General features: G+C 40.3%; 3 protein-coding genes across 3 annotated transcripts; 2 read left to right on the forward strand and 1 right to left on the reverse strand. All coding sequences in view use genetic code 11, as the record gives it.

Annotated features, from left to right (window-relative positions):
* Positions 1–45: 45 nt before the first annotated feature.
* Positions 46–517, forward strand: EGR_01489 (Endothelial differentiation-related factor; the record flags this gene model as incomplete). Its single annotated transcript, XM_024490738.1, has 3 exons — positions 46–81; positions 115–348; positions 386–517. The coding sequence occupies 3 exons, from the start codon at positions 46–48 to the stop codon at positions 515–517; spliced, it is 402 nt and encodes a 133-aa protein (XP_024355062.1).
* A 1952-nt stretch (positions 518–2469) lies between these two features.
* Positions 2470–4863, forward strand: EGR_01490 (hypothetical protein; the record flags this gene model as incomplete). The annotated part of the gene is made up of 3 exons (XM_024490739.1): positions 2470–2865; positions 3882–4040; positions 4564–4863. The coding sequence occupies 3 exons, from the start codon at positions 2470–2472 to the stop codon at positions 4861–4863; spliced, it is 855 nt and encodes a 284-aa protein (XP_024355063.1).
* A 1286-nt stretch (positions 4864–6149) lies between these two features.
* EGR_01491 (hypothetical protein) lies at positions 6150–10145 on the reverse strand (the record flags this gene model as incomplete). Its single annotated transcript, XM_024490740.1, has 6 exons — positions 6150–6182; positions 6496–6894; positions 7899–8341; positions 8493–8839; positions 9283–9602; positions 10071–10145. 6 exons carry the CDS (start codon positions 10143–10145, stop codon positions 6150–6152), a joined length of 1617 nt encoding a protein of 538 aa, XP_024355064.1.
* Positions 10146–19114: the final 8969 nt, after the last annotated feature.

Genomic DNA, 19114 nt, shown 5'->3' on the forward strand with positions numbered 1-19114 from the left:
CATCAGTCAGTTTGCATTTGTGTATCGGCTTGAGGGTGTGCCAGTATGAGTGCTCGTCCTGTCAATCTAAGAGACAATGCGGTATGCACACGTTATGCGTTAATTCGTCGTTAGACGATAAATGCCGCTACCCGACAGGGTATAGAAATTCAGACAGAGAAGAAATGGGCTGCCGGTTCAAACAAGCAGCATGCAAATCCCAAAAATATAAGTAAACTAGATGAGGAAACCGAAGATTTCCATCATGCTACGATTTCTCTCGATGTTGGACGGCTGATTATGCAAGGCAGACAAGACGCTAATCTCACTCAGAAAGAACTCGCTACAAAAATCAATGAGAAGCCTCAGGTAAGTCTGTCCTATGGGCTTTGCATAATCACTCAAGATTATTGCTGAGTATGAACAAGGAAAGGCGATTCCTAACCAAACCATCCTTACTAAGCTGGAGCGTGCCCTTGGAATCAAACTCCGCGGAAAGGATAAAGGCGCTCCTCTTAATAAAGGGCCAAAGAAATAGTTTTATGAAATACTACGCTACAGACATTGGTAAAAACCAGGTATGCTAACACTCGTTCATTGCAAAGGAGAACATGCGTTGGTTACAGTAAATGTATTTTCGCAACTTGCCCTTATTTCTTATTGCATTTATGTATTCTTTTTGCGAGTTAGTATCCTGCTGTGCTGAGGGGTTTTCGTATAGTCCGTTCCGCCATGGAAAATTATAACGTTTCATCGACTAGCCATCTCTCATTGTCCTAATATGGGCTTCAGTATTATGAAGCTGTGCCCAGCTAGGGTGTGCTGATTTCACTTCTTGCGTTCTTCCTGGCCAGTGGCGACATCTGGGCTGCCTAAGTACGCTGTTATTAACTGGTCTGGAGGTGGGCGGTGTGAACTGTTTTTTTGTAGCAAAGTGGGTACTTACTCGTCATTTTGTGAAGTGGTATTCGGGGTCTCCAATTAGGGGGAGGTAACGCCACCAGCGACTAGCAGTAAGAAAAGTGGTCTTAATCGATACGGTTGAAGCAGATTGGTACCCACATATTCTAAATTGAGCCTTGGGTCTGCAACAGGTGGTCGACTCGCCGCATAGCTTATAACGCTATTGGCGAGTTCTAGTCGGCATTTGAGATAACTTCATCCTCCTGGGGCTTTCATCTTTCGACAGCAATGGACTGGTGCTGTGCAAAGTGCATTTGAGGGCCGAGAGCGGAGCCTTGTCATTGCACAACCGGGTGTAAGTCATGGCACACGACCTGAAATGCCTTTGAACGTAATCGAAATAAGGGTGGCAAAGCTTCAGCACTACTGCCAACGGTGACGTCATGCTTCAGGGGAAGTTGAGTAGTCGCTTTTGATGGCTGCGCTGTCGTATGCATGTTTTTAATGCTACAACATCCGTTATTTGTGCCATTTTTAGGGGTATTGCCAAAAAATATGGCAGCCGTCCCTTTGCCCACCAAAGCACACAGTAATCAGGTACAGAATCCTCTCTGATAACATTTTTCGTTGCCTTAACGTAAACGAATTTGCGCCGGAGGGTCATTGCGCAATCACTAACTACTGGTTCTCTGCACTGTAAAGTGGACGTTAAAAAGTTCACTATTTTAAAGTACTCATTTCAACTGCAAATGGTAGGTGCCCTTTGAACAAATTTAAATTAAAATGAAGAAATAGAATACATTCAATTGGTACCTTGTAATTAGTATTCGTCTAATTGTGAATTGAAACACATTGTTGCTACTTAATCCAAAATGATCATGAAACAAGTTTGATGGGAAGAAAGTTGACAGTTCTCACTCTGTCACTGTCGACATAGACACCGAATTGCTCAATCTATGTGAGGGTATCCGTTGTTTTCCCTATTGTCATTTATGCATATTCTGGCGAATAGTTATTTCATCTCACGAATTATAGCGCGAATTTGTTCATAATAGAATAAGCAATGACTATGATCATGCGGTAAGGCTTTCTTCGACTTTTGAAATCCATTTATAACCAATACATCAGGCAGCGTAGCGCCACTGTAAACCAGTTAGCGTATTCCTGGCACCATTAATCGAGGCAAGGGAACTTTGGATTGCGATACACCTCTCCTTTGGATAACGAAATCTACAATCATGTGTTATCAGGATCTTGTCGCTCGAATATGTGTAGGTTAGCTCTTAAATCCAAATTAAGTCTACTTTAGAACACTAGGTAAAGAGGGTTTGTTTTTTGAGCAAAAGTAGAAAGTACTCAAGGTAAGCCAACTTCGCTCCATTCTGAGTGGATTTTTCACTTAGTTAACAAGTAGGGAGTGAAAAGTTTCGTGGTTCGGCTGCCTTGTTCACATACGCCCGCCTATTGCCTTGGCAGCGAGCTGCCGTCAGCCAATGAAAATTATCAAATGGATGTAGCTTAGCTAAATTATCCTCGCCGATAGCCACACCCATAAGACAACGGTCATTGCTCCAGCTATCATAGTAGATGGCCGCGTTGGGGGCTGAAGAAAATGCCAGCCGTTTTGCTGCCCATGCAAATGCTGCCCGCAGTAAAAGTGACTCCGAAGAATGGTTTGCTCATAGACCCTTAATGGCGTCAAACCCTTCCTATTTTCGCCTTCGGATTCGTCCAGAGGCGGTTGAAATCACAGCCAAGAATAGGCGTCCAGCTGGTAGTCTGGGTCGAATGGCTGGATTCGTCAATGATCCGGATTCACCACGCACTGCATCATTTGGTAGGAAATTACGTTCTGAAGAAGCCCATGAGATCTTGCAAAGAATGACTCGACCCACGGATGATTGGTGTGATTTCGAGGGAAATTGCGCTGCTATTTCGGCGGTACAAAGAGCTCCAAGGCTGGGTGCTAGTCTGGAGGCGAAGGTAGGCGTCTAGAACACTTGACTTTATTGTAAAATTCAGGATTCTTGCTTGCGTAAAATTATGATGTGCATATTTACAGCATTCCACATTTAAAAAGGCTCTGAATACAGCGATAAAGTTTACATCCATAAAGCTGATTACGTAGGGGAAATAATATTCCACCCACTTTCACAAGCATAGACAGACATTGCCAAATAGAACAAGATGGTGTAACTCCTAGATTAGTAAACGACTATAGGTTAGTACACCTACCAATGTCCTCTGATGGTTTTGTCGGTCCCGCGGTGTTCACTGCTTAGGCTAGGAGACACCTCAGTAGTAGTCATGCGACTCATGCGGTTGTATGAGCGAATAAGACCTTGAAACCATTGTTTGAATAAACCCAGATTTTTCATATAAGCAGTTCCTAATGTGCAAAGGGTCTTCCAATTGACCATTGGATAAAGCTCATTTATGTTAAGAATCGATCATAACATAATTTCGATTACTGAAAGTATAAATTTGCCCATTTGTTAACCGTCAAGGCTTTGTGCAGTAAAGCAATCCTAACTACCCAGTATTTTACCATGAAAATGAGAAACATTACTCTATTTTAAAATATTATTTTGCATTTATCAAAGTAAAAAACGCTACAACCTAAAATTGGTTAAGAAAGTTCTCCCTAAAGTTTTACTTCGACTCTTTTCTTCTGTGATTTGCGAATACTTCAAATAGTCCAAAGGGTCTACTGAATGACTTCAAAAAATGAGGAATTTGAATTCTTAAAAAAGAAAATTATGTACATTTTCTTCTACCAAATCCTTTTAATGGGCTTTCATTTGCAACTGACACAAGTACACCAACTGACATGGTGTGAAAGCTGCAATTCAATTGTGTGATATGAAGCCACCCTTTTGTCGTGTGACGTTATCACCTCCCCAATTTGCATAGAATTGTTACTTGCCCACCGATCCATTTAATAATTGCCTTTCTTAATTTATGACCACTTTTGATAATAATATTAATGCAACTCCCAGATGATAATGGAGTCGCAGATGCACAAGTGTGATTGGTTCACACATGGTGCAGAGCCAGTAGCCATAAGGCCAAAGTCTATACGTCCGTCGGCAGTACAAGCAGGGACTTTGAGTTGTGATTGGTTTGCCCACAGTGCAGCCGACCAATCCGAAGTAGAGGTCCGTCGCAGCTTTCGACGAGTCAGAGGAGAGGGAAAGTAGTATGCCCTACGAAGCAGGGTATGTTTCATGCGATGAATTTGGTTCTATGACATGTATGTGCAATATGGAAAACTGCGTAATAAAACTCATGCTACAGTGGGTCACGGAATCAGGTGGCATGCTATAGGGCGACGTTGCCATCTAGGGAAAGTATTTCAATCTCCGTCAATTCCTTTCATTTTTGGTCACTGTGATAATTGAAAAAGTGATGAATTTTTCGTCTGACCACTATCATCGCCAGCATTATGAATGTGGCGGACGCTTATGAATGTGGTAAATGCAAAATACACCCATCTTATAACACAATACCTTTTAGTCATCAACCTGTTTCTAAACGATACCACGTGCACGATCGAATATCATGTACATTCTACTTTGTAGCATTTAGGAATGTCAAAAAGAATTGATGTAGTAATGAAATATCCATATCCCTTTATTATTAATACGATATAAAGTTCCTCCAACCCTTATTTTACTTTAGGGCTGTAAAGATCTTCTAAAGACTGCGCCACCCGAGAATCCAAGCGTACCTCTGCATCGCTGTCCAACAAAGGAATCCCTATATTACTGTCGTCAGAATAAGGGAAGCAAGTCAGTGCTCGAGTGTTTGAGAATTTGCACATTGAGTAAAGAGCCGAAGTACGACGTGTCTTCTTCCAAGATGAAAAGTGAGGATACGTCAGCGTGGAGTACTAACGGCACATCCCGTAACTACGGTAATGCCTTTTTACAAAACATAGACAAAGCTGGCCTCCGTGGAGAAATAAGAGAAGAAGTTTGAATGGATTACTTCAAAGTGTAAACATAGTCCCTAACATGGCATGGCATAAACCGAATTAGTTCCCCAAACTAACACTTACTTCTGAAGGAGTCTACGATCCTGTTCAAAAATGGTAAAACATTGCCTGTGGAGATTTCGAAAAACAAAGGTAAAATGCGACCAAGTCTTTGACATTTGGAAGCAGATACAAGATCCAATAAGGTAAGTTATTCTTGTTGGTTAAGTGGAGAGGTGTAATTATCAAATAATTTTGTCATGATTAAAATTTCAACTCCAGTAATTGCTGAACTTCATTAGTTAATATTGTAAAATAAAAAGCTTAATAATTGCTAAAATGTGTTTGCAAAACACAAATTCAGTTCTATTAAGTTAAGCATTACTCTTAACCTAGTGTTGATTTGCAAGTGATTTTGTGCATAGACAGTACGGAAGTACTCCAAAGCTTCAATGAAGAGATTCCCATAACCCAAATGGCGCGTTGTATCACCCAAGTGGAACAAGACGCACCATCGACTCCCCGACGCCAAATGTTCTGTGTTTCCGATGGAGCTAGGCAAACGTATCAAAAAAGCCGCGATGGTCAAATGGGCGATCGCATTGGAAAGGGTGCGGATTCAACGAATTACTCATCTAAAAACCGGGTAAATTTGTCAAACCCCTTAACAAGAAATAGTAAAACATTTTTCATTCCAAGATGGAGTATCTTCAAAGAACTAGGAATCTCGAATAAAAGAAGCCACGGTAGATGGCCTAAGCACGATTTCTTCAAACTTGTAAATTGGAAGTGATAGTAAATGGTACTAACAGGCATTTGACATAGAGTACCTTTAGACTCCTAACTAGAATGCTACTTTAATGGAGACATTCCCGAACTTTAAGCTGAAGGCGGTGAGTTCTGAAGAAGCTATCCAGAATCAGGAAAAGGCCCGTGGAAATGCACTTCGTGCCTTAATAACACACAGCGACCTCACCGAACCTCCACTGAGACGGCAGGCACATCTTCCGAACGACCAAATAAAGTGCATTCTCGGTGATTCTGGTTCCGACGAACCGGAACGGCCGTTGCCACTACCACCTCGACGGCTCGTCTCTGCGGAGGCGCGGTGTTTTGCGGATCGTCAGCGCGGTACCGTGCGAGATCTGCTCACGTACGGATGAACCGCTCTCGCCTATCTTCAGAAAACTTGCATGCTTGGGCTCCATATTCACTTTAATTTATTCATATTTCATTGATTTTGAAATCGCCAAGTCTTGCACGCCTTCCCCCTCTACGAATGCGCATAAATTCAGTGTTTGTCGGTTGTCTTTTTATTCAGGTTCTAAAATAATTGTATACAAGTCACAGAACCAACAATACAACCCTTAAAACGTTGCGGTCTTCAATAATAAGCCCTTTTTTCTTTCATTGGTATATTTTTTCATCACCAAACGTAAAGCTGACATTTCGCGACCAATTTGACAAAGTGCGTTAGAAACACGGGACTAAAATTAAAAGAAAAGTTTGACGAAGTTTTCTTATGATATTGAACTTATTAATTGCAGAGTTATAACTGGGAGAGCTATTCTGTCTCATTTACATGAAGTCATAAGTAAATGGCGCATATGTAAGTAGCACGGTTGCAGAAAAGGTACCTCTTCCATTGATGTCTTGGATCCTAAAGGATGTTTCCTTCCACTAGCTCCACTGGCGCTCTCCATAGTCAGCTTGTTCAATGAATTTTCTAAGTGTGTCTTTTCTGATTGCAACCAGTCAAAGCGTTTTTCGCAGCTAATATATTCCGCCTCAGATGTGGGCATCCGAAAGAGACCATATTTATCACCAGTCGAGGTCACCTGGGGGCCGTCAACCTTGGCTCCGGGCTTTGGGGGAAGGGGTCGAGGGGCGGCACAGCTAGGATTCGGCTCACCTGGACTTGGAGCCATGACATCACTTAGCGGCTGTCGTGGTGGTGCATTTTGATACACAGCACGGCGATTAGGCGGTTGTGAAGGTCCCTGAACAGTTTGAGATTGAACACCTGGGTTTTTTGGCTACAGAAAGGGAGAACCATGAGTACATAAAGCACATAAACTGTACTTATACTTTGCTTGTACTAATCATCAATTCGTTTCAAAATAAAGACTAGTCTCATTTTGAATATGAGAGGGCGTAAGGTAGCAGTAGATCATTGTTTAATAACTTTTCCCTTTTTACTTGTATAAGGCAGGACTACAAATGCTGATATTAGAATTTGTTCTTTTTTAAAAAACTCTAGTAAAATAATGCATAACATTTGCCTGAATTAAATGTTTTATTTCCTCTTCGATTCTCCTTGAAGGTCTACATTCAGTTATTTTTGCAATAACGTAAGTAAACTGGACTTTCGGCTAAAAATGGCCTTCCATAACCAAATCTGTGGTTCTACATCAATCTTTTAGGCAAATTACCTGAGGACCATGTAATCCCTCTAAAAAAACTGCCAGTAGCATTTAGCTCCTGTATTTGTAGGAATTTTCCAGAATCCACTCCTTGTCGCTGTACCGATAAAACAGAAGGGGTATTTATTTTTGATTCTCATGAAGCATTGCTGACTGCAGCACTGGAAGTGGTGGAGGCAGCAATGAGCTCGAGATCCAGAATAGAACAAGCTTTGGTTCAAGATCATATAAAATCATGCTCATCTCACAATTTTCAGAGAAGCCTTATTGAAATTTTATGAACATCTTTTTAATCTTATCTACTCCTGCTTAATCTATTGGTCGCCATAATGCTGTTCTCGATTGGCATGTTCTGCGATAATTATTGGTTAAGCCATCTGTGAAACTCCAAATAAAGATATCGCAAGAAGCTAATGATTCTAGCAATGACCCACAATTTTACCTTGTTACTAAGCCCACGCCTCGGAAAGTTTTGTAACATGGCATTATAGAATGCTTGCTAAGTGAATAAAGTCGCATTTTCAAAGCGACTGCGTCACGGATTCATAAAATGAATATCATTTTTCAGTGAGGAAGGTATGATTAGAAACAAGCTATAGATGTACGTCGAAACTGACTATTGATGCAGAGGACAAAGGCATTTGAGCTGAAGCTGTTGATCTTGACTGATTATCGTGAATGGAATGGATTTTGCTTGCGCCATACACGGCACCGGAGAATGCGGCTGAGGGTGATGGATCGGTCTTTGTCGGTGGCGACACGGTAGCCAGTCGTGTTTCAACGAGACCTGATGGTTCGTTTGGGAGGCTGTGACCCTTAAAAGGATTGAAGGAGGGTCCACCTGCTTCGGGCAGAGTGTAAATTCCCCGTGGTACATTGTTTGACTGATGTAGGGGCGAGAGTGGACGAGGGAGAGAGCTTTGTGGAGGCTGCATAGATGTATCGGAAACGGTTGGTGTGGCGATCTGAGGAGGGTGTGATAGTGGTGCGTTGCTGGTTGTCTGATAGCATGCTGTCACCGGAGGTCCGAGGAAAGCTTTTGAAGTTCGGATGCTTAGAGCTAGCCAATATACAAATTAAAGATTTTTATGGCTAACCGTATATTCAAAATCGTATACATCACTGGACTTATATACTTTTAATTTTCTTCGAGCAATACACTAAATAAGAACCCTTGGACTATTTAAAAGTGTTCATTTTTGATAACTAACTACTATCTTCATTGTGCAGCACATTTCTCTCTCGGCTCTGATTGGCACTGATTTCAACTTCTTTGCATTTTCTCAGTTCTTTTTTTAATTTGTGTTTGCGAGTTGTGGGTCTCTGATGCCGCATGCTGGAATTCCGAGATTTGTGTCGTCGATAGCGTCTCGATGTGCAACAGTGTCTGCAAGTCCAGGGGTCAATTAGCATTGGCGGTGGCGCCATGTAATTAGGGTGTGGGAGAGCTGGTGGTGGCGGAGGAGGCGGATAATATGGGAAGGAAGGATAGGCATAGCTTGGATAGGGCTGCGGAGGAGGCGGATAACCAGCATATTGGGATATTGGCAACCAATGTCTAAATAAATAATACTGAAATATTGTAAATTTGCAATTGCAAAGCAGTTTGAGGCTTTGACAAGTAGCAGTTTAATTAAATGGTGGCGGGCATGATGTGCACAGAATTTGGTAACCTTTATGCTACAAAAGTATAATATTAATATTAAAAACGCAGATCATGTTTCATTCTGTTCAAACAAAACATTATTATGATAATAACGGCACTTTGTGCTGAAGGGTGATTCGCATCAACGAAGTTTCTTGCACTATTCATTTGCAGATAACAATTCAAAAGCTTCACTTGCGTTATACTTTTGTTAATATTTATATTAAAGCATTTTTTGCCATCACTGATTTTGAGTAAAATCCTAATTAAGTTCAGTGCCTTCCGTGAGTGCATGTCAACATAGATAAAATTGTTTTCTGAGGCTGATCTTGAATATGCTCGTAGTCGAAGCATACCTATACTTGTAAGAGCGACATGGGTTCGAGTTATCTCTGGAGGTTGAACTCCCATGATCATCCTTACGACGGCCATGTCGTTGACGTCTCTGCTGAGTCAAAGATTCTATTTTGGAGGATTTTTTACCGTTCCTTAATGAATGTCCCTTTGCCCGTCTACAGTTCTTTGGAAGACTCCGAATACGAAAATGGCCATAACTTTGCCGATGCGAGGTGCTGACACATGCTGATTCGGTTGTACTTGTTGTAGTAGAGGAGGAGTTCATTTCGAAGACTCCATTCTCATCGACATCAGACTTATACGGGGACCTCTTTTTAAGCTTTTAATAAACACGGATGCAAGTACTTACACAAATTATTAAATAAAAACCCTAACAGTTTCAACTAAAGAGGGATTTTACAAGCATATTTATCGAGTTAGAAGTCACCGAATTATACACCAAACGGATAAAGAGTGGTTCAAAACAAAATTTTTGCAATGGCTGGCTCACGTGGGAGTCAGCATAGGGAAATATGCATACATGTCCTTTTTGCAGAGATTTCATTAGCTTTTACGAGAAAAAATAAAATTTTGGGCAAAGTAGACTGAATGTGTACGCTGTTGTTCAAAATTGTCATGAATACATATTTGATTTGTTGTGATCATTGGAAAACTATAGAATAAGTCCGGGTCGGTAACATTAACCAAATTGAATGATTGAGTAGGCTTGTGTGTTACTTTACGAAAACATCAACAGTGTCGCCTAGGCTATGTTAGGAAAAACTAATACAGATTACTCTGTAAATACCTCACGCCGTAAGTCCCTGTACTTCTTCATAAGACTTCGGAACTCATCCTCTCTGAGAGTGGTGACATCATTCATTTCGGGACTCCTATAGTCACTCCGCATCAAAAACTCCGTTTGCGTAGTCACCTCTCCTGGTGTACTAAACGATTTCGGAACAATTTAATATAACTTGACATTATATAAGACTTGATTTACTTCGAAACAGGGATGAAGCACACTGGTTGCAAAAGGAAAAGCTCTAGAAAAAATATTTTAAATATTTTGACCTCTATATAAAGTGAACTTTTATTTGCAAAAAACCTGAAACTCAAACGTCCGAATAATTAATGCTTCTCAACTTACCCACAATTACCATCCCATAGGAAAGGGGTACAAACCGTCCTAAACATGCTGGATACTGGGAAATGCCAGCCACATGGACTGCGTTACTTACTTACTGTAAACACTACGTACATTACCACAACCGATTTAGAAAACTATACAATGACATGGCAAATATATTAGATTGCTTGAGATAGTCAAATTCTTTAAAGTGAATTCTCAGTTGAGCGATTGGACACACTTACTATTATTTATTAAATGATTAATTCATTCTAAAGGAAATAAATATGGACATCTTCAAATGCTTCCCAAATATACTGCCGTAATTGAAGGAAAATATATTATTCAATTACTTCTGGATTAGAGTAGCCTAAAAAAATGTGCTTTTGCTTGTAAAAATAAATACCAGTAGCACTTTACAGTTTGTTCTCTTTAATAAAATCAATTGATGAAATAGGGGGCCTGACACCCAAATACTCCTGTAAACTTAGCTAGGAGTTATGAGAAGCACCTTGAGACCAGACAGGACCTGCGTCCGGTTGCTGATATCAACGAGGAAGGCCCTTGCTTTTTTGATGGCTTATCAGTTTTCCTGTTTTTAAGTAAATCCTGTTCAGTCAGAGCACTTATATCAGCTTCAAAAACTGCATTTTCTCTAATATCATTTTGGCACTTCCATATAAAGGGCTCCTTTTCTGCTTCATTTTTCGTAACATTAGGATGATCTGGGACGATGGGACAATTTCCACTACGAAGCGTCCTCACTTCGGCTTCCTCATCAGCTTCTCCCTCTCCATCTACCTCTCCTTCGTCCTTTGCATGCTGAAGCCTTTTATCTTCTTTTTTCGCTCCACCTTTATTGGAGTCTGAGGCATGTGTACTAGTTTAAAAGCAAATAACAAACCCCAATTTTAATTGGTATTACATCTGATAAACATTTTGTTTCGGCAACATGGTCCAATTTGACCAATAGATAGGCAAATTTGAAGCTGTGAGATTAAACGACTCACATTTCTGAGGCCCAAGTCACTGCATTTTTGTGAGATACGCGGGACGCAAGTACTAACCTATTTTTTAAGCCCAGAGTTCCCTAAGAAAACATTGGTTGGTCTCCATTGAACGGATTTCAAATTAAATACCTCTTCCAATGCCGTCCGATTAAAAGAGCCTTTCGGGTTTTGAAAATCAAGGTCGCGATTACTAAAAAAAAATTAGTGGCATTTATGTACTGCATAGCTGATTGGGTATACACCTTTGGTGATAAGCAGCCAGATTACACCACACTCGTGACTGAGCAGACGCCATCAATGTTCAAGGGGACAAAATTTGATGCCCGTGAAACTGATTATTTTAAAGCCCACTAGCTACACAAAGCAAGATGTTTTTCTCTAACGATTCTTCTCGAGTAAGGGCTCTGAAACCAGAGATCGAAGGGAAAAGTGACAAAAATACTGTACTGCTGGCAGCGTTGGTGAACCTTCTTTCCTCCACTGCAGACACGGACGATGAGAAATGGTTAGAGTAAGCCAGATTCAACCTCAAGTTCTACTCCCAATGACAAAAAACACAACAAATGTGGCATGCACTTGCCCAGGGTCTTTTCCACCGCCGTGAAAGTCGGGATTACTTAGTATGTTGGCTTTGAGGAATGTTGCAACAGATTGTGACCACACAATGAAAGGGAAAGATGAGGATTATGCAAGGAATGTGTAAGAACAAGCAAAGTGCGTTTTTCGCTAATTGCTTTCAACAGGAGCCGAGGGACGGTGGAACGTCAAATTTAGAAACGTTGTTGACGCAGACATTATGGATAACGAAATTCGGAGTAAAGACATTAACTCTCTCAGTGATTTTAGGTTTGCAACGACATCGCGTTGCAACAGAAACGTTAAATCAAGTGCAACACCATTTAACCGAGGTCCTACGTGTACCGCCCATTCATATCTGCAAACGCCAAATAAATCACAAAGACATTCAAACAAATTCCCTGACCCCGGCGAAGGGAGATCAGTAGCAGATATTGGACCTTCCGTGTTCTCTTACAAAAAGGTTGGAAATGTTTCACTGTCTAAAAGGGTACGATTGTCAGAATGAGATGAATGACAGGAGAAGGTATAAAGTTATTGCGAGTTACCATACGCAGAGATAATTTTAAATATAATTCTTCGGATCAGTTTTCTACGTGCGCTTTTCTAAATTTTGCAAAATGCAACTTCTCTGCTTACCAGGTCAGTGTGGCTATGGTGACTTTTCCGTCACCGAAGAAGTGTTGATGATATCTGTAGTACCCTATTCGAACCACAAAAATACCTATATAAATTAGACGAACCTCATTCACAGCTTACAAAAGTCACAGACAGCAAGGAGGAAGAACTTTGAAGGTTGCTGGTTAAGTACATAAATATTCTTTAATGACAAAGCCTTTAACTGAGAAACCTACGATAAAAATTGGCGAGACTAGATCGATCTGGATGCCATTAGGATGCAAATCGCACTTTATGCTAAGAGTAAACCGTTAAATTTACGAAATGCTTAAAGCTAAGGTCATAAAGTCTTCCAAGTCACCATGAGCCTCACTATTTGTTCTGATGAGAAATAGAAGTAGACATCAGAAAGCTAAGCTCGATAACAAGGGAGGATTACTTTCCCTCACCCTGCATAAATGATCCATTAGAGCCCTCATGTGAAAGAAAGCGGTTCTTCATGCTGAGATATTGGCAAGTGAGGATGGCAGGAACGGATGAAGTAAAGTTGACTTGCACAGCATCCAACGGGCTTTATGATTTCAGGCGATATTTTTCGGAATATAAAATGTAGTGGCTACTTCCCAACTTCAGATACAAAAGGCACTAATTTTGCTGATCTTAAAACGCTTCATAAGATGCCTAGACGACACGCGTATTGCCAGTAGAAACATTGATGCGCATAATCCCAACTTGAAATTGGTTTTAGATTGCAAACAAGGAGTAGGTTTGAAACTGAACCTAAAGGAATAACAATTTCTACAACACGCAGTTTACTGAATTGAAACGAATGCTCTACTCCGCACCATTCTAGCAGTATCAAGTTTCAGACGCTTCGTTATTCGTTTTGGTCGCTAGTGCTACACCTATTTGGTGCATAGTTACAAAAGGGCGGCAAAGGCTGGGAGCACGTCATTACTTTTTGAATTGATGAGGCACAATAATGTAACCCAACATGAACTTCTCTCTATTTTCATAATTGTCATAGTATGAAACGGTCATCAGTCACTGGTCTGACTGAGAACAATGAAAGAGATAGATTGTTGGGTGACGCATTGGCACGAGGAATTGCAGCAGTACGATTTCACAGTACAGTATAAAAAAGGCAATGCACACAGTAGTACAGATGCATTAAATTGCAGGCCAAACCTCGTGAAAATTAGTGGCGTTTCCGTGAACATCATCTTCTTGAGCGAACATACTAACCAATAATGGAAAAATACACGAAGCACTGATCTTGATACGAGCCCGTCTTATGAGAAGTTTCTTCCATCCTCTTACAAGCCAACAGCAAAAGGATGCCACTAACAGGTACAGCAGCCAGGCGTATTTGGGAGGAGTTGTCGAAATTGTCCCCAAGGAATGCATTCTTAATAGTAAAAAGATCAGATCGGAGCATCTAAGAACTCAGTATTTCCAAAATTATTGGTGCTACAAACTGGCGAAGTTTTAAATAAATGATTGTGTCATACAGGAAAAATGAAGATACTAGCTACCTCGAGCAAGGGGCACTAGCGGCTTTTAATTACCCAAGGTGTAGGTGGTTTCTGCCGAACCTGCGGTACTTGTAGCAGATTTAAAAGATATCACCACACAGAGATTGCATTATTAAAGTCTATGCCTATAGGGTTCCCGTAGGAGAGAGTAGACACTGGTATTGTGGGTCCTTCACGGACTGCAGCGAGAGGGATCCGGCATATACTTGTAATTATAAAATATTTCACGAAAGTGTCTGGAACGGGACCCCTAAAGATATAAGATACTGAGACAATCGTTTCTGATTTCTTAAAGAAGTAGAGTTGTTAACACGGGAATTCTCGAAGCAGCGCATGGCGATCAAGGTGCTAAATTTAATTCTACTTTCTTTCAGAACTATAAAATTTTTTTGAGATCTGAGATATACGAACAATACTTGGTCACCCACAGGGTAATAGACAAGTAGAACGAACGAGATGCACATTAATTAGACTATTTAAGGCTTTCACTAAGTCCATTCAGCCGCAGGATTAGGGTTTTTACCTAAGCTGATGTTCCTTTGCGGATAGGGCTGCGGTCCATACACCCATCAACAAGTCATTTCAAATCCCCATCGACCTTGAATTGGTAGTACCAATTAACAACATTTTACCAAAAGTGAAAATGTTGACTCACAAGGCTCCAGAATACGTGCTACGACCAATGGAAGAAATGCGACGATTTTTCACTCTTGCGCGTGAACACCCATGGCTATCGTATACTAGACAAACGATATTACAACAAGCGCAGTCGGCCTAAAATCTTTACCGAAAAGGAGACCTAGTGTAACTCAATAGACTTCTCCAAGAATATCACAAGTTCCACCATCCTTGGAGCAAAGACGCATCTCTGGCAACAAAGGTCGTCTCACCGGCAAATTTTTTGGAGTGCAACGCTCAGATTCGTGCACAACTAGTCACGATTCATCATAATAAAATGTCCTTGTAAAGGAACACCGCAAGTTAGCTACGAAGGTGAAATCTACAAGCTAACCGATAAACCCCTCTAGAATGAAGTGGAGTCAAGCCTTAAAGGGAAGCACCGATGGCGGCGCTCAAATCGGCGAGGGAGTTATATGATACGTTTGTTTGAGTACGTATATTTGACAGTAAGCAGTCAGATTATGCCAATCTTGTGACCAAGCAGATGCCATCAATCCTCAAGACAACAAATTCTGATCCCCAAAAACGTTGACTACTGTTAAAGACCCTATATTACAAAATGCAAAATTTATTTTTTAAAGCATTCTTTTTGGTGGGAGCTCTTTAGCTGAGGGTAAAAAGGAAATATGGTAAAATGCTACAGCAAAGCGGATGAACAGCAATCCAAGAATTACCTTTGGAGGGTAGAAGTCTCCACTTTTGAGTATGCTGTAGGATGATCTCGTTCAGGTTTCTGATCAGACAATTTCCTCATATATTGAAAAGAATAATTGAGTTTTTCTGAATCCGAAGGAGAATCCATTTCGAACAATTGTTTAAAAGGCTAAAAATTGATGCCGCATTCCAAATTTCGGGTAAATTTTAGCGATTTCACAATCATAAATTGAGTAACTCTTTCGCAATCAGTAGACTAGTTGAAAGACTAGAAAATAATGTAAAAAATTCTCCAGTAGAAAATTATCAGTGACATTGCATACCTTGTCTCTACGTGTTTTTTGTACGGAGGTCCAGCTTAGATAAATGTCATTTTTCTCATCATCAGCATTCCACCCAGCAGGATGGCCTTCGGGTATAAGTATGCTCGAATCGGTCGATTCATAGTCATTAAAATTGGAATAAATTCCCATCTGTGGAAGCATAGATTTTTCCATTGAAGCCATCAACTTTTCAGACAAAACCGACTTGGGCCTCTGATTTTGCACATTAGTTGTTCTGGTAGCGATGAAATTTACCAGTTGTCGGTAACTCGTTGTACCCTTAATAACATTTAACTTGATCGGTTCATCCTGATTAGGGATTTTTGGGACGATTTTGATGTCTATTACAGGAGTATCAATTTTGGTAACCTGCTCCTCCAAATTACATCCAGGAAGGGTATTCAAATACTCCTTACTTATCTTCTCTTTTGAGCAACTGCTTATCTGAAATTCTCTTTCAGCTTTTGGCAAAGTAGATGCAATGTTTGATGTAGGTGAATTGTAGTTTAGTTGATTTGACCGCGCTACTAGATAAGAATGCGTAAGATCTGGATTAAAGGTGATATTTTTACCAACAGTGGCTTTTGAGGGAATGATTTCTTTATTTTGCGTAACCATTTCTTGATCGAAACAAGACTCTCGTTTTGAACAGCTTCTACCATAATAGTTTTGGCTTGATCCAAATGTGTTCAAATTAATATGGGATGTATTTGCACCCGATTCAATAGTATCGCATGAAATTTCCTTTAATGGTGAAGATGTCGCAGTTTTGGGAAGTAACTTTTGGATAAGCGGTGAAGTGTTTTCTTCCCCTTTATTTGAATTTCTAAACTCATGCTTTCTGTGACTTGGGGATGATTCTAGGCAATGAATCGAACTTTCATCTACCTTTACATTTAAAGAATGTGTAAATATTGGTGACATCGAGGAAGTCAACGCAGATGAAATACTTGGCCATGCTTGAGCAGAACAGATGTTTGAGAGGTGTTTCTTAGTAAATTTAACATTATCTTTTGACAAGCGATAGAGAAGTCTTGTTTCATGAGTAGGACGATGTCTGTGGTGGTTAAAAACTTCAATCTCACCGACTGTAACATTGGATTCCACCAAAAAGGATATCGGTAAAATCGGATTATGTTCATCGACACCTCTTTGACGCCACAAGTCTGCTTCTAAGAAAATAAAAGACTTTGAAATAAGGGTTGGGTTGAGAGCATCATCGACATGGAGTAAAGATTTGGCTACAGCAAACTCTGCGTGAACATCGTAAATTTGCTGATGTTTAATAAACGACACGGGAAATCGTCCAACTATTGATCCAGCGGTATACAGCATAGAGCATATTAGCCTTTTTGCGTTAAAATCTGAACATGAACACGGCAGCCAGCTATGTGAACTGCTGGCTTTGAGATAAAGCACTTCATGCATGCAATCTCTGGGTGCCACACGATCTTTCTTTCTCGCTTTATGTGCAATAATTGATTCTGTTCTACCGGTGCCACTGACACGATCCAGCATAGATCGGCCCTTTGCAATCGATACGACAGTATATTCGGACATTGTTTGGGAAGTTAAATTGCACTCACTGACCGGTCGGGAAGAACTAAACTGAAAACGGGGATTTTGATTAGATTTAGTGTGCAGTGTACAGGCAGAGCTTTGAGTTGGAGAGATAAGCGCGATAGGGTCCCCATCACCGGACGAATACGATTCATGAAGAGAAGACTGTAGAAACGAGGTTGACTGCGTGCCAAGAGGAAGGAGGGAGAAAGGACAATCGCTAAAGAATTGAGGCCTTTCCATTTTTAGTAATGAATTTACTTTGTTTGAGTTTTTTTCATTGGAATGCGGAACATTTAAGTAATAATCACTGGCAGATTTAAAAACACGATATTTATGTTGTTCGCCATCGCATGATTTATGCACCAAATCAACTTTGTAAGTGTCATTTAAAAGTTCTAAAACTTTGGAGCCAGAGAAGCAGCCGCAAGAGCTTTCTATTAATTGGTTTTCGGGAAAACTTGTTTGAATTGTTGTCTGTGTCTGTAAAGGTTCAGTTTCAAAACTATCATCCATAGCCGTAGAACGCATCCATGGAATAGTTGATGATGACTCACAACATTGATGCGCCATCAGTTGCTTATAAGGTCGAGCAATATACACATTTTCGGTTTCATTATCTTCTTCCACTGAGACTGTTCTGCTCGGTTGCAGCTTAATTACTTTGGTTGAAATAAATTTTGGCATAAATGCAGGGAGAGCTGCTGAAGGATGCGCAGAGGGTATTATCGAGTCTTGACAAACACAATAATCAGCATTATTTAGGTGTTCAACAGGGGTAAAGCTCAAGGATGTCATAGGTGGCGAAGGAATATCTACATTATCGATAACGTTGTTGTGTTGCGCACCAAGCTTTCTTGTAATTGACATGGCGGGAGTGACGTATACTGGTTTAAATAGAGTTAATTCCATGACGTCTCACTGATGCCTCAAAATATCACCATGCAGGCTATCAAAAATCAAGCAACTTGGTTTTATTACTGCCACTTTCTTAGTGCACGTGCCATTAAGTGGAAAAATGCTGCTCTATCTGCAGTTACTTAAAACTATTATGCAATACGCTATAATCAAACCTAAGATCTGTCCAGCCAAAGTAAATTTATGTTTGACAAAGTAGTAAACAGAATATCAACACCAATGTGACAATTTTCAGATAAACGTAAAAGACATCTTAGAAGAAGAGCCAATCAGTGCATGTTTTAAGTTTATTTACATTAAAATCGGCAGTATAACAATCGTTTTTTTGTAAAATAATTGCTATACCTTACAAGTCGGTGCAAAATGTCACACTTCTAACGTATCACTTATCGTGATGCTTCTAAGTAGGCGGCTTATGCTTTTGATTGACTTATGATGTGCGAGTATAAGCAAATGAATATTTTTGTTTTCAGCAAAAGAAGACATTCATTGGCATTAGAGCTCGGAAGGAATTGACCACTAAAATTGAAGCTTTAATTTATTGCCTTTATAGAACCAATTTTTATAGCATAGTGCGAATTGATGCGACACTAATATTTCGCTTGTTAACATAAAATTGAAGTTAAAGCAATTATTGCTGCTATGCAACACTAACAGAATTGATTGTCGCTTCAAAAATTTGTGGAACTCGTTGGATATTTGTTTAACTGTCGGTTTTGGTAGTCACTGTCTTGGCCATCGTATCCCGCTGGGCTGGCTTGACTCTGAACCATGCCCGTAGCCCCAATACCTTCTACGCGCTGAAAGCATATTTCCCCCTAGTATTATTTCTTCTCTCGTCTTTGGGG

This window comes from Echinococcus granulosus (genome assembly GCF_000524195.1).
Source record: "Echinococcus granulosus chromosome Unknown EG_S00005, whole genome shotgun sequence".
NCBI lineage: Eukaryota > Metazoa > Platyhelminthes > Cestoda > Cyclophyllidea > Taeniidae > Echinococcus > Echinococcus granulosus.